This window comes from Electrophorus electricus, chromosome 10 (assembly GCF_013358815.1).
Source record: "Electrophorus electricus isolate fEleEle1 chromosome 10, fEleEle1.pri, whole genome shotgun sequence".
Lineage (NCBI taxonomy): Eukaryota > Metazoa > Chordata > Actinopteri > Gymnotiformes > Gymnotidae > Electrophorus > Electrophorus electricus.
In genome coordinates, this window is record NC_049544.1 from 4,179,833 (window position 1) to 4,194,182 (window position 14,350).

The 14,350-nt window shown below is 42.1% G+C and overlaps 2 protein-coding genes across 9 annotated transcripts in view; one reads left to right on the top strand and one right to left on the bottom strand.

The window, feature by feature from the left end:
- Window positions 1–92: 92 nt before the first annotated feature.
- dscc1 (DNA replication and sister chromatid cohesion 1) lies at window positions 93–3,979 on the bottom strand. Its single transcript, XM_026999077.2, has 9 exons — window positions 3,727–3,979; window positions 3,170–3,338; window positions 2,732–2,866; window positions 2,530–2,620; window positions 2,160–2,298; window positions 1,927–1,979; window positions 1,494–1,651; window positions 1,235–1,383; window positions 93–599 (listed from the first exon to the last, which is right to left on the bottom strand). Exons 1-9 carry the CDS (start codon window positions 3,894–3,896, stop codon window positions 488–490), a joined length of 1,176 nt encoding a protein of 391 aa, XP_026854878.2. The 5' UTR covers window positions 3,897–3,979; the 3' UTR covers window positions 93–487.
- A 481-nt stretch (window positions 3,980–4,460) lies between these two features.
- deptor (DEP domain containing MTOR-interacting protein) overlaps window positions 4,461–14,350 on the top strand; it is a 29,413-nt gene continuing 19,523 nt past the window's right edge. The window contains exons 1-4 of one of the 8 annotated variants that reach the window (XM_026999070.2): window positions 4,461–4,803; window positions 5,092–5,222; window positions 8,626–8,804; window positions 9,177–9,300. In XM_026999070.2, the coding sequence (XP_026854871.2) occupies window positions 5,137–5,222; window positions 8,626–8,804; window positions 9,177–9,300 (389 nt within the window). In that variant the 5' untranslated portion in view covers window positions 4,461–4,803; window positions 5,092–5,136. Of the gene's footprint in view, window positions 4,804–5,091; window positions 5,223–5,335; window positions 7,482–8,625; window positions 8,805–9,176; window positions 9,301–11,325; window positions 13,117–14,350 lie in introns of those variants that run through there. The other 7 variants (XM_026999071.2, XM_026999073.2, XM_026999068.2 and 4 more) reach the window with 7 other exon arrangements.

Genomic DNA, 14,350 nt, shown 5'->3' on the forward strand with positions numbered 1-14,350 from the left:
TTAGGTTTTGCTTGTTCTGCTCCATGTCAAACCAACATCATCTGGAGCGAAATGCAAGACAAAGGACCGCAGCTTTAAATAAATGCATTAATCCATTTTTAATGTGTACTTAATGTGTATCCTTCTTTGTCTTTGGTGTACTAGCTGATAACAGGAATTTAAAGAAAAGTTTAAGGTGGCTCAGTGTATATCAGAAATGGCTAATAAAAGAAAATGACAATAAAACAACGGGGTCTCGTGAGACATGTTTACTTCATAGTGCTCCTGATATGCAGACAAATTCATAATCAACAGAAAGTCATTTAGAAAATCTTATCAACATATTTTTAAAAATCATGTTTATTTTTCACAAGATGAATAACCTTTTCACACTATTTTATTAATAAATGGACAAAACACAGTAAAAGTGAAAATTTAAGATGAAAAAAAAAAAAAACAATTAAAAGTTTACTTCTTGTGTAATGCAAGCAAGAGTGAAACAACCACTTCAGCTGGCGATGGGCCTTCTGGAGTTGAACACTTTTCTCCCGTTCTGCATGGACGACCGGGCGTGTTTGGTCAAAAGGGCTCCAACTGTTTGCTTCTCCCCGCAAAGGTCCCTGTTTGAGACACAGGGAATGGACAGTGATTTAAGAAAGGTAAGCTTCTTTAGAAAGTGGAAAGGACTTTTAATGGGACTGGCATTACATTACTCTCTAAGGACACAGTAACAATGTAATAATAAGGAAATGGGCCACTAAACACCAAGTTAAATTTAGCCTAGTCTTACAACTTCTCTGCATCAAACAGCTCTAGAGTCCTCTGGATTTCCTGTTAGCTTCTTTAGGTTTTAGCTTAAATACTGAGTGGTTATAACTAATAATACTTATATGTTTTCCAAAAATACAGATGCCTTAAAGCTACAGCTGACCAAATATTGGGCCCATTATTTGCTTTTTATGGTAAGCATGGTGTAACATAAAATATATATTTATCTGAGACACCAAGCATATCACTGAGTTTAGAAATTGCTTCTCTTGACTATACAGGACAGGCAAACAGGGACTACACAAGAATTCTGAACTTGCATATATAACTATTATAAGCACATCATGACGAAAGCAATTATTGTGTCAATTTATGAAAACAGACATGCAACAGCCTGGAGGTGTTTTTTCCCCTCCTTCAAAGGACATAAATTAGATTTCAGCTTCTTGAATATTGGGTGCAGACATACCAACAGGATACTACTCACTGTATATACGGCTCAATGTCATCCTGCGTCCACTTCTCCCTTATACCAAAGAGGGCGCTAAAACGCTCCAGGGTGTCCTCAGGCAGGTCCTCTACTCGCAGTAGGGAGATCGTCTCTGGCTTCGAGCTGCAGTCCACCAGTGTTAAACCCTGACAGGTGTACAAATGGAAACCACACTGTAATTGGGCCCTTCACTCAGATGTGTGAACATTTCCAAAATGTGTGTGTGTGTGTGTGTGTGGTGTTCACGCTGTCTCACTCTGAGCTGGTCTAGTCTGGTGTTCATGCCCTCAGGAACACTCTGACGCCACACCTCCTGGAACTCAGCCAGGTTGAATTTGATGGCGTTTTGCAACAGCATCTGAGCTGTGGCACTGCACACCTTATCCTCATCCAGCGCGTACATGACCTCACCGTCTGAGTGAAGGAGCATGGGAGGTAAGGAGAGAGGGAGAGTGAGGGAGAGGTAGAGAGAAGGGGGGAGAGAGAGATTAATTAAAACACCTCTACCCATCATCATTGCCTTTAGTTTGTCTTACAGATGTGATAGCAAACACGGTTAAATTTGCCCCAAACCTGCTCTGAAATTGCACAGCTTTGATGATAGTGAGAAATATAGTGCAAATAAAATATATATAATATAAAGATATATGAAACTGTTATTGAGGGCACAGTGCAGTGCATTTACTGACCCTCTGTGTTAAAGCGTCTTCCATAACAGTTGAGACAGTGTTCTATCATTTCTCTGTAGTGGGAAGATGAGAGTTAGTCCACAATCTACAGCATCTCTCTGCAATGGTAACTAAAATCTGCAAATGACCTAATAAGCTATTAAAAATATGAAAATGTGCAAAACGTGGGAGGAAGAGAGTGAATTTCACAGATGACCTTGTCCAGCCCCACAGCTGTGGTCTTCATCGCTCACCTGGGCTCCAACGGCACCAGCTCCTCCAGGCACACAGTGAGGGGGACCCTGCTGAAAGACCATGACTCCGAATCCACCAGTTGGGTCACGTGACCCAAAAGCTTCAGCTCATAATCAAAATCCAACATCCGCCAGTGTCCTGGAGAGGACAGTCAAGACCACAACATGGCACAAGTGGCACAAAATTCTCTAGAATCCCTGGAGTAACCATGTAAAAATATTTGACAGGGCTCTGGTGCAAGAAAAACTCCCCCCAGAAAACCACACAGGCATGTTTAAAAGCTCCAAGTGGATTGTTCTACACATGTAACACAAATGCTGTTTGTGGCTTTAGGCCACTTATTTCCAATATCCTGAATAATGAACTTACCATCAATTTCACATGCATGAATTTTATGAAGGTGGGCCTCAATCTCCTCTCTGCTTGCTTGGATTCTGCCAAGGAGGTCTTCCATAGTGTACTGCAAAGCAGCACCATTCGATCTGATCAAAAGATGTCCAAGCGTACAACTAACATGGCTGTGACTGTAGATCAACACGTCTGCAAGGAGCTGTGGTTCATGGTGATGTACCTTCTGCTGTGGGACCTCCTGCTGGGTGCCGTAAGGTGGACCAGAATATGGACTCTCCGAGAGCAGCTTCTTAAGCTTCTTCAATTTCGGTCGCTGGCGTCTAAGCTCCCAGTAACTGTTGGAACACCCCCATATCTGACAACAGAGATTGTATTTGTTGCTGATGCCTAATTATTAAACTACATTATTTACATTTGCGGCATTGGGCCGACGCTCCAGAGTGACTTACAAAAGTGCTGCCATTTACTCCTAGACTCAAAGACTATCCTTTCATGCTATGTGACTCTCTTGCTGGCGCGCCAACACCGTCAACTGATGTTTGAGAATTAAATAAAATCACCATGATGAATTTGTCTGTTTGCAAAGGATGAGCTTATTTTTTTGGCACTCCAAAGTCCTACTGTTGCTTAGGGGCTTCGGAGCTTGGATTTAGGATACCTGGGCATGCACAAGCTGAGGATGTGCTGGACTGTCAGGGAGCAGGTCAGGAGTCTTGCATCCAGGGACAAACAAGAGCAAATTGGACGTGTCCGCCATTTTCAGGTCGTACGTCTCGTCTTCACTGCACAGAACCGCATGCTCATCTTTGTCCCCCCTGATTATGAGACTGAACAGAACAAAAACGAGTAAGCAGACCACAATATTCTACTGCAATATGCAATATACACAATACACAATATAACAAGACTTGTGGTCTAGTTATATCGTTTTAGCAAACTTTTCTCAAAATCTGTTTAAGCCTTCTGTCCCATTAACGTTTATCTGCTAGTCTTCGAGTTTAACTAACTACAGGTTTCAGTTCAGTTAAGTCAGCTAACCTAGCTAGGGCTGCTACAACTATCACTAGCTTACTAGCCAACTACTCGTGTAGCTCGTTTATGATTTTGGCTAACTAAAGTAGTTTAGGGAATAGCTACTGCACTACTAGCTATGTAGTCAGCTAGCCAGCTAACAATATCAACCAAGTGTTATGCGAAACGTAGAAAGAAAGTCACCTCTTGCCGGCTTCAATGTGTTTACAAAGTGTATCGTCTAGCTCCATAAGACAATAATCCCCGGACGTAACATTACTTCCAAATGTGAGACAGTGGGTTACAGGTTGCAAATCCTCTTCCTTCAGTTTTGCAATTTGCAATGTGGCCCGCACCTCTTCTAATGTCCTCATGTTTGCTGTTCTGGAAAATATCTTTTTGGAGGCTGCGATTCTCAACTTTCCCGCAATATTCACCGGAAGACGCGTTAGACTGACGTTCGCAGGGACCTGTAAAGGTTTTAGCTGTGAGACTCCAGGCAGCCACTAGATGTCGCTACTCTTACACGTATTTCACACGCCTTACCACAAAGATGAATACGGATTTGACTCTTTCAGTTCAGAAAAATGGGACTGTTGTCCTCTTATGTTTCTAGTTTTCTCTGTATGTTTCTAGTTTTTCTATAGTTTTCACGCTTTCTCGCTCTCTTAAAGTTTGACATTTTAGAGTCTACAAAGCTCTTATTTGTCACATAGTAAAAGGTAGCTTGATTTGCCATCGAATTGCGTTCATAAATGAACATGCACGAGTTTTTATTAGAAACAACGGTTCACGTTGTAATCTATTTTCTCTGTCAAACAAAAGAAAAAAAAAAAACAAAAACAAGATGCCTTTTATACGCTGACTGGAGCGCAGAAACCCCGCCTGCTTGGTGCACTCCCCCAATGACGACTTGGCTTGTCCTGCTCGCAGGGAGAAAACGTGCTGTTAGTGTGGAATAGTAAACAAGATGCGGTAGCTTGGTCAAATTTGTCGATGACTGGAAATCTGTTTGCCTGATACATCCATTCATTTAGGGCACCGACGCGATTACACGAAGATACTCGTCAATTTAGCCGCAAACCTGTATATTGGTTGACTGGAAAAGGCGAACGTCTTTCTAAATGGAATACAAAAAACGCAAGTTTACACCTGTCAGTTGAATTTAATAGCCATTAAAAACAGGTGAGCGATACAATTATGGTCATTCACTACTATCGCTGACGTAGTTTTTAAACCATAATTTAGGATTTGTTGAAAACTCTTCGTCCAACCAAAGAGGTAACTTAATCCCTTTTCTAAACGCACTGTAAGAATCCGTTAAGTAACTTAACATTTCTCGTTATTACTGCGCTAGCTATGTAATTGTTTGCTATTAACACCATTAGAAAATTTGCTTAGTTGGTTACTGAGGTTAATAGTTAAGTAAGCTAAGAGAAATCATTTAAGTGTGTAGAGTATACCGTGCTGATACAGACAATCCCAGATCTCTAGCTAAACTGTCAAACATCACATCCATTTACTGTCAGCTGTTTCTGTCGTAGGTGAATAATTGTCATGTGTGGTTAGTTTTCCTGTTTGGTGTGTGAAAGCTTTGGCTGGTAACACGTTCAGATGGACGGCACCGGGAGCACCGTGCAGAAGAAGGCGGCCGAGCTGGAGCGCGTGGCCGAGGTCCTCGTTACCGGGGAGCAGCTGAGGTGGGCGTGGCTCCAAACAAAGGCCTGCGCGCTCGCCGCGCGGCTTCACGCACGAAGGCGGTTGACGCGGCCTGCCGTTTACTTACCGCGCCGTTGCAGGCTGTGAGAAACGCTTTGACGTACGTGTCGATCGAGTGGTTTCAGACGGGAGCGCAACCTTGACCCGTGGTATCGGAAAGCGCCGAAGATAACTGCTGAGTGACGGTCATATAGCTGTGAGGAATCTAGTGGTTCTGTAGCCCAAGGCGTTTGTACGAGTGATCGCTGCGCCATTAAAATTGAGTTGGCACTAAGTAGGACCTTCAGTAGGCGTATGAGGGCATTTAGCTGACATTTTTATCCAGAGCGACTTACAATTATGACTGAGTACAACTGGAGCAATTGACTCCAATTACAAGTGAAGTACCTTGGCAGGGGTGGAGCTTGAACAAGCAGCCTTCCGATTACAAGTCTAGTACTTTAATCACTGAGCTACCACTACCCTTGTATGTAGTTAGGTACATTGGTTTAATGATTATGGAATCACATGCAGCTTTTTCTGCAATACAATGCACTGTCCTCTTAAACGCTAGTGGTTTTAAATAGGTTTTTTCACCTTCTAACATGCCACATTTTTAAGGGGTGTGTACCATCAACGAATGGGCCATTAATTCAGCTTTCACTTAAATTCGTGAAGGCAATCTATTGATACCACCAAACAGTCGCATGCAAAAAAGAGGAGAAAATCCTGCTATAGGTTCTGCAACATTGTTTTTAACACTCAAGACCGTGAAAATATCAGTTCCTGTTAGTTCCAGATGCTTAGTGGCGTACTTGGGGCCCTAGAGGGGAACTTCTACAGCTTAGAGGCATAGGAAATCAGGTTGTCATGTCCGATGAGAAGGAGAAGCGGAGGGGATGCTCCAGCTGCTGTTAGCAGTGCTGGTATTCCTAACTGAGGTCACCGGGAGGTGAAGCAGTGAGGGCCGTTTACACTGTAAGGCTGGGTTGTCAGCCATGCTGCTCTAGCACAGTGCATGAAATGCAGATGGAGCCTGATCTGGATCCTGTCATTCTGGTTATGTCGTTCTCGGGGCTACTGGCATGATGTCATTGATAGTGGCAGTCGGTGCTCTGTACAGGGCAGTGTAATGGAAGTGTAATGTGTCACTCATATCGGTTGGCCGTATCATGGCGCTTGCTTCTGTGTTACCATCTAGGTTAGTGTCAGCGTCAGATGTGCCCACCGGAAAGTCCGCTACATGTCATCTTGTGTCAGCACGTTCCATCTACACTGATTCTGCAGTCTTGCAGTGCATTTAAGCTCTGCCTCCTGCTTGATATCGTTTCGCAATACTAAATTGGAGAAGGAGAAATGCTACAGTGATCCTTAAAGTGAATGTCTGACTTAGTTGACCTTTTAGCCAGCCCGTCAGGCTGTGAGGTTCCAGCATAAGTCTTAGTGAATATGCCCTGTAGGGCCCTGCTATGATAGTGTCCTGAAGGCTGCACACTGATCTGTGGCCTTTCATTGTGGAGGTCCATTTGTGCAGGGTGAATTACATTTATACTCTGTTTCATTCTGCGTCACAACTGAAGAGCACGTAGAGTATATTTTACTGCAGTCGGGTCTGTAAGTCAGAGTTCAGTATCTTATTTCAGTTTGGCATTAGTCACTAATGTCTTTATCTCAAGATATTACTACTAAATTATTACATTAAATATTAAATTATTACAGTGTATTAGGCCTAATCAGGTTGTCAGTGTTAACATATTTTTAACTTGTGGTTTTAGGGCATGATTTTCACTAAACAAGGCTTTCCCCCAAAATCATAGAGAAGGGTGTTTAAACACAATATGCAAACCTGCCCACTCCCAGTTCTGAGGTTGTAAAATATTCCCAGCTAGCTGAGGTTGACATAGAAAAAAAAATAGACTCATATTGAGAAGTACTATAATCTAGTCTAATACAATATTTTAATGTCAACACAGGTTGCAGATAAACACGCACTCTAGAAATTTATCAGTTGAGTGAAATAGCTAAAAATAAATTGTTCAGAACTGTAATGCACAGTTATGGCATTGCATAATAATCACCTGTAACCCGTAAAGCCAAAAAACCCCAAAACAAGCAAATACAAAATCAGGCTCATCTCATTAGGGGTCTGAAGCTGGACGTCTACTGGTGAGAGTAATCACATCTGAACAGCGCTACAGGGGCAAAAGGCTGTCCTGCTATGCCCAAGCTGCAGAGCCTCCACCTATTATCGGAGGGTCTTGGTAAGATGATAGAAAGCACCTAAATTGGGACGGGGTGTAAAGGGGTGCTCATAACTATGCATTAATCTGAGTAAATGAGTTCATTTCTAGGGGTAAAATATGTCAGTGGCCTTCTCACATGAGGTTCAGGTGTACAGATTTAGTTCAGTGACCCGGGTTGCACTAGATCGGTTTATTTTAGTTAAATTGCAGACAACTCTGTGTTATTAATGGAGAAACGAACACATAGTGTCCAGATATTTTGAGAGACGGATGTGGCAACAGCTCTACTGGGACGTGTGCTCGTTACCTTAGTTATGGAATTTTACTTCTGTTCTTTAACCCTTTTGTACATCCATCAGGCCAGACTATTTCTGTCAGATTCTGGAAAAGTTTGAGAGAGTATGCTCCTGGCATATTTTTAAAAAGTTTGCGTAGGTCTACATTCGGTTACTTTCATTATGGAGACAGCATCTGGGCAAACTGTCAAAGTGTTGCCAAGGAAACTGCAGGAAGGGGGAAAGACTTAAAAATACAGCTCAGAATACCTGCTTTCATGCGCAGTTTATATTACTTTAGGTATGAGTCTTCTCCTGAGAAAAGTGTTCCAGCTGTTCCACAAACATGTAGTGCCATTATTGATTATTGATTATTGACTATGACGATCCCTGGGTTGGCCCATGTTACCCTGACTGGGAAACCGGGGCTCAGGAGCACACATTCAGAGGCCAGTGGAAAATATAGAATACAGAATATAAAGCAATAACCTAAATGAAATATTGTGACTCTACATCGTGGCACTCACCTTCTTATTAGCTGGAGAACCTTTATTAGATGTGTAGGAGGACCTAACTTGTAACTCAAAAATAACAAGCTGTAGCATTAGCACATCTGTTATATTTTGTTCAAGTAAATTAGTCAGTATTTCCTAGTATAGTACAGGGCTTCTAGCTCATTAGATACTTACTAAGACATTTAAGAGTTCAGTTTACTCCATCCAAGCAGCATAAGAGCTTAAGAGTGCTGTGGCCCTCCAGAACCAGTGAGTAATAACACTGATATGGTTTATTAAAGATCATCACTAAAGTGATTGCTTCAGATAGACTTTATGCATGCCACAAACCAACCCTCCATCCTCTTAAGGGGTCTTGTTTCTGATGTCTAGATTGCGTCTCCACGAAGGCAAAGTGATCAAAGACAGGAGGCATCATCTGCGCACATACCCAAACTGCTTTGTGGCCAAGGAGCTCATCGACTGGCTGATAGAGCATAAGGAGGCCCCAGAGAGGGACACAGCTATCAGGATCATGCAGAAGCTGCTGGACCAGAGCATCATCCATCATGGTGGGTTGGTCTAGAGGTGCACAGAGCTTCATCCACCATAGTGGGTCTGTCTAAAGATGCACAGAGCTTCATCCACCATAGTGGGTCTGTCTAAAGATGCACAGAGCTTCATCCACCATAGTGGGTCTGTCTAAAGATGCACAGAGCTTCATCCACCATGGCGGGTCTGTCTAAAGATGCACAGAGCTTCATCCACCATGATTGCCCTGGAGGTGCAAAGAGCTTCAGAGCAGGGGCATGCACACACAAACACACAAAATATCATGAAGTTTTTTCAGTGGTGGTATATCATTCTGCTTTATGGACAATACATTTTATGAGCCTTTAGTCACTCTCAGCTTTAAATATTAACCTTTGTTTTGTCTTTTGCAGTTTGCGATGAGCACAGGGAGTTTAAAGATATGAAGCTGTTTTATCGTTTCCGAAAGGACGACGGCACTTTTCCTCTGGACAGCGAGGCCAAGGTCTTCATGAGGGGCCAACGGATATATGAGAAGTAAGAAAAGTAAACCTTTTTCTGAAGCTGACGTTGAAAAAAACAGGCTGTTATCGGATCAGGTTTGTAAGCCCTCTCTGCTGTGTGCTTTTCAAACCGAGCTCAGTGTTTTTGTTTTTCATCAGCTTTTTGGTCCTCTCCAGTAAATTAACAGTATCCATAGAAACAGAGCAGATGACATGAGTTCTTGCCAGATGGATTCATTAACCAATGGCTGCTTCACCTGCGTACAGTTGCCTGTTAATGTACTCCCCCCTCAGACTTCAGCAACTGCTCGATTGCAACATCCTGTTGTGTTGATGATATCTTCTTGGCTTTTTTTAGCCTCTGAGTACGGATAATTTCTCCACTCAAAACATGCTGAAACCAGTGGTAGTGGAGCTGCAGTGATGGTGGGGGTGACGTTTATGACTGCTGCCCTGGGAAATGCTTGTAACTGAATGCTCTCTACTTTTTTTCTAAGTAGACGACCTTTGGCACACATTTCTGAGATGTTTCCCTAGTGGTGATGGAAGACATAGGTTCAAAGGAGTAATAATGGCTTTTTAACTTTACAAGCTTCTGAAACCCGATGACAGAGTTGCAGTCACACACAAGCTGAGTTTGTGAACAGCTGACCTTTGGCCCAATTGCAGCTTTCACATTTATAGTAATACCTGAGTTTATAGTTATCCAAGCACAGACTATTGCACTTCAGAAGACAAATGATGAAGCCGTCAGAGCTGGGCTGAGAGTTAAGGGGCTCACAGAAGATACAGGGCTCATCCAGGCTTCATCCTGGACTCACCCTAGTCTCATCCTGGACTTATCCTGGCCTCATCCGTGTAGCTCTCTGCCTTTGCCAGAATGTCCAGCTGCTCAAATCACCAGCATGGCCTTCTGCTGCACCTCCTGATCAGAAGCTCCACTCCACTTACTTCTGTACTCACTCTCCCTCACTTTTCCACTTGCTCTTCATCTCCTCCATTCACCCCTCCACTTGCTGTTCTACTTTCCATCTCAGAAAAGCGTGTCATTTCCGCGGATGGCCCTGGCAACTGGGCTGAGAGTCTGTAATCGCTTGACAAGCTGGCCGTTGTCCAGCCAAGATTAGTCACTGTAAACCATCGCCTGTCAGTGTTTATCCCCCTGCCCCCTGCAATTCATCTAGGTCTGTGGTCAGGCGATCAATTTTGGACCTGAGGTCACCTCCACCATGAATGTATCGATGAGAGACAAATAAATGGTCATAAACAGTGATCTGTGTCCCTTGTGCATTTTGATCTGCTCATATAGATCTTTGGAATGCAACTATATTGCTTAACATTCGGGTTTCTGTGTAGTTCACAAACCACACCCCAAAGGTTCACTACAGGAAATTAACCATGTCGTAGCAAACAGGGGCATGGGAAAATTATAGTAGCTCTGTTTCGCATGTATGTAAGTTAATGACTGCTCAGAGAATAGAGACATTCTAAGATGCCTGTACTTCTCTTCAACAACTGTTGCGAAGCAGAGCTGCTGCTTGCTGGTACAACCAATGATTCACTATACTGAAGCTTATCCTAAAAACACATGACAGAGCAAAGGTGCCAAAACAGTTTGTGCTATCACTAAACAGGCAGCAGTTCTACTCTGAATGACTTTGCAAGGGTACAGTTAGGAGCCTGCTCTGGGATGAGAGGTTCAGCCTCAGGCTTGGGGCTGGGCTGCATGGTGAAGAGCTGTAGAGCGGCAAAACAGCGTGGAGGAGAGCTGTAGTTTAGAGCAGGTCTGTGACCTACAAAACTGTGGAGGAGAGCTGTAGTTTAGAGCAGGTCTGTTAGCTACAAAACTGCGAGGAGGATAGCCAGAGTTTAGAGCAGGTCTGCAGAGGATGTGCCCTGTGTAAGGTCAGCCTTTAAGATCTGATTGCACAGCTGTGGGTCTGATATCCCAGTAGGTCTAGAGTCACGCAGGGACTCAATGTTCACATGTAGAGCTTATTTGTGATAAGGGAGACCATATTTATAACGCTGGGAGAGGACTGATACAGAGATAAGATTACATGAGGTGTATGTGCCTCATGTAATCTTATGTGTGTCCTATTTAAGTCATCAGTGTTTTATTTAGTTTGTATTTTTATTACACACAGTGCATACATAAGATATTCTACATCAGAACAGCATTTTGGAAGTAGAGAATGTCACAGCTCCTATGATTGACCATCAAGTTTCCAGCTATGAAAACAATTGAAAATTTTGACGTTCTAATAGGGTTTTATTTTAACAGTTCATTTTAGCAGCCTTGTGGATTCTGCCTAGTTACTTTAAAATAATAAATACTCAAGTACAAGTAAAACTAGCCATTTAAATTATTACTTAAGTAAAGAAGTATCTGTTAAAAAGACTACTCAAGTAGCGAGCTACTTCATTGGAACTCATAGTAACACTGGGCAACAGCTATAAACTCAAATATGTGGTCCTCATAGTTCTTTTTATGCTGATTTCAAAGGTGTTTCTCTTAGGCATGGTTTTAAGTGAATATTGCAATGAATATATATTACTTATTCATAAATAAGGCTGTTAGTCCACTTAACATGTAGAATCTTGCGCAGGTGTAGGATTTGACCTGTATCCCTCAGTGTCCAGTAGTAGTCTGCCAACAAAGAGGGATTCCACGTTCCTTGGTATTGAATAGGCCTACTTATACATAAAGATATGTGAATATAATTGATTGTAAACTATTTGCCCTACCTAAGTAGCACATTTATAGACTAGTCTACTAAATTCCATACATATAGGTGCAAATATAATGGAACAACATCAAAAACTATGTTGTTAGAGAAATTCTGAAAACATATTCAGTGTGCAGAAATGCATAATAACAGCTGTTTTTCTTTGATCTGCGTCTTTGTCCTACTTGGTTAATGTGTTATGTTTAAGATACATGTGGTTTTTCTTATTGGCTAAATATTATGCATATAACATAAGTCACAAGCATTGAATTTGGTGCTCACTTTGTGATTAGTACAGTTTCTGGTAATATCCTGAGCTCTTGCCCAAGGTAACTTGCTAGAAACTTTACTTTCTGTTATATTTGCATTGCAATTAGGCAACCGATTAGTCAACTGGCTACTTAGCTAGATATCCTAAGTTGCCTAGCTAGCATCTATGCCTATACTGTATGTGCGCGATAGAAATATCAGTATATAAAATCACACTTTACTTTCATATCAAGAATGCACAGCAGGAGAGAGCACACATTGTTCACACATAGATATGTAAGCCTTCAAAAAAATAATATATAGCATGCATTTGAGTGCCATGGCAGGAACTGTGCCAGTGATTATTTTTAGGGATTTCACCTACCCTCCCACCTCTAATAATAATAATAATAATAATAATAAAAATGTTCTATTTATAAGGGCCTTTCAGGAGACTCAAGGACACTACAATAGCAAATGAAAACATGATAAGAATTATAAGGTTAAACAATAATAATAAAATGACAACAGTAGATAAATGAAAATAAAATTTGAGATGAATATATGGTAAAAGTTACAGTAATGAATGACAGGACAAAAACAAAACTGATCAAATAAAGCAGTGAGGCAATAGAAATGAAAAGGATTTTCAAATCAGCAAATTCAGTCTGAAAGAGAAACATTTTTAAAAGCTTTTTGAAGGTGGATAGTGATTGGAGGTGTAAGGGGAGGGAGTTCCATAGCTTTGTGGCTGCAATGCTAAAAGTTATGTCACCATACGTGCGTAGTTTGCCAGGAGCAACAGAGAGCAAATGAACATCGGCAGACTTGCGCGACCTTGAGGAAATGTGTCTGGACAACAGAGCAGAGAGGTAATCAGGAGCCAGACTGTGTAAAGATTTAAAAACCAGGAGTAAGATTTTATAATGTAAGCAATAATGGACCAGGAGCCAGTGTAGGTTTTTTAACTTGTGGGTTATGTGTTCCCATGATCTGGAGTGCATGAGAACTGTTATTGCTGAATTCTGCACGTATTGGAGCTTCTTGAGAAGACTAGCAGGGAGCCCAACCAGAACGGAGTTGCAGTAGTCCAGTTTGGATGTAATAAAAACACAAATTAGAGTTTCAGTCTGGCGCTATATTTAAGATGGAAGAAAACAATTTTGCTGATGTTATTAATGTGGGCTGGATTACCGTAGCAGTTTGTCATTTTGGTGGAGAGGAAGTCAGCCTTAGCCTTATGCAGGGCAGGTTTATAGGAGAGAATGTGGTCCTCATAAGCAGATGCAAGAACTGTCAAGTTAGTTTTCTAACTAGAGTGCTCCAGTTGATGACTGCTTTCATTAACCTAAGTTCAGAGGCAAGCCACGGGGCAGGGTGATGGCTCACAACTCGTGTACAAAGAGGAGTATGCTGGTTAAGCACAATTGAGACCAGATATTCGCTTGGTTGCTGCCAGGTTTCAGACAGCAATATGAAGTCAATATTACAATCCAGTATGACGTCCGCGATAAACGTTGCTTTGCTGTTCATAGAGCAAACGTTGAATAAGGCAAACTTTGTGTTCATGTGCACAGAAGAAACAAGAGTCAGGCTAGTCAGTAGTTCTAGGTAGTTGCAACAGTGATGAGTGGTCAACTGATCACTGAGCAGTAGAGCGACAACAATTTGGGCTCCATATGCGAGGGATACATTCAGTTCCAGGAGTGACATAGTTCACAGAATCTGAAGGGCTGCAGTGTAAGTAGCATGGATGACGAACTATCCCAAGGTTGACACAGTTAAAAAACACTACAGGAGGAAGCCTGTAGTATCTGTCCTTAAGATGAAGCAGTTCAGGAGCAGTATAGGAGATTGCCATGTTGAGTAGCAAAAACACTTCAGAGATGTTAATAATCCAGTGATAAATTCACAGATAATCCCCAGGATACACACTGCAGCCGCCGTAGAGCACAGCCACATAAACGCTCAGACACAGCCAGGTTGGATAAACAATGTTAGCCTACAGATCCCAGTCCCCAGCAACTGTCAAGACAGGCAGTTGTGTCTACTTGTCATGCCAAAATAACCACACAACATGCGAGAGAGTGAGAACTTACTTGCATG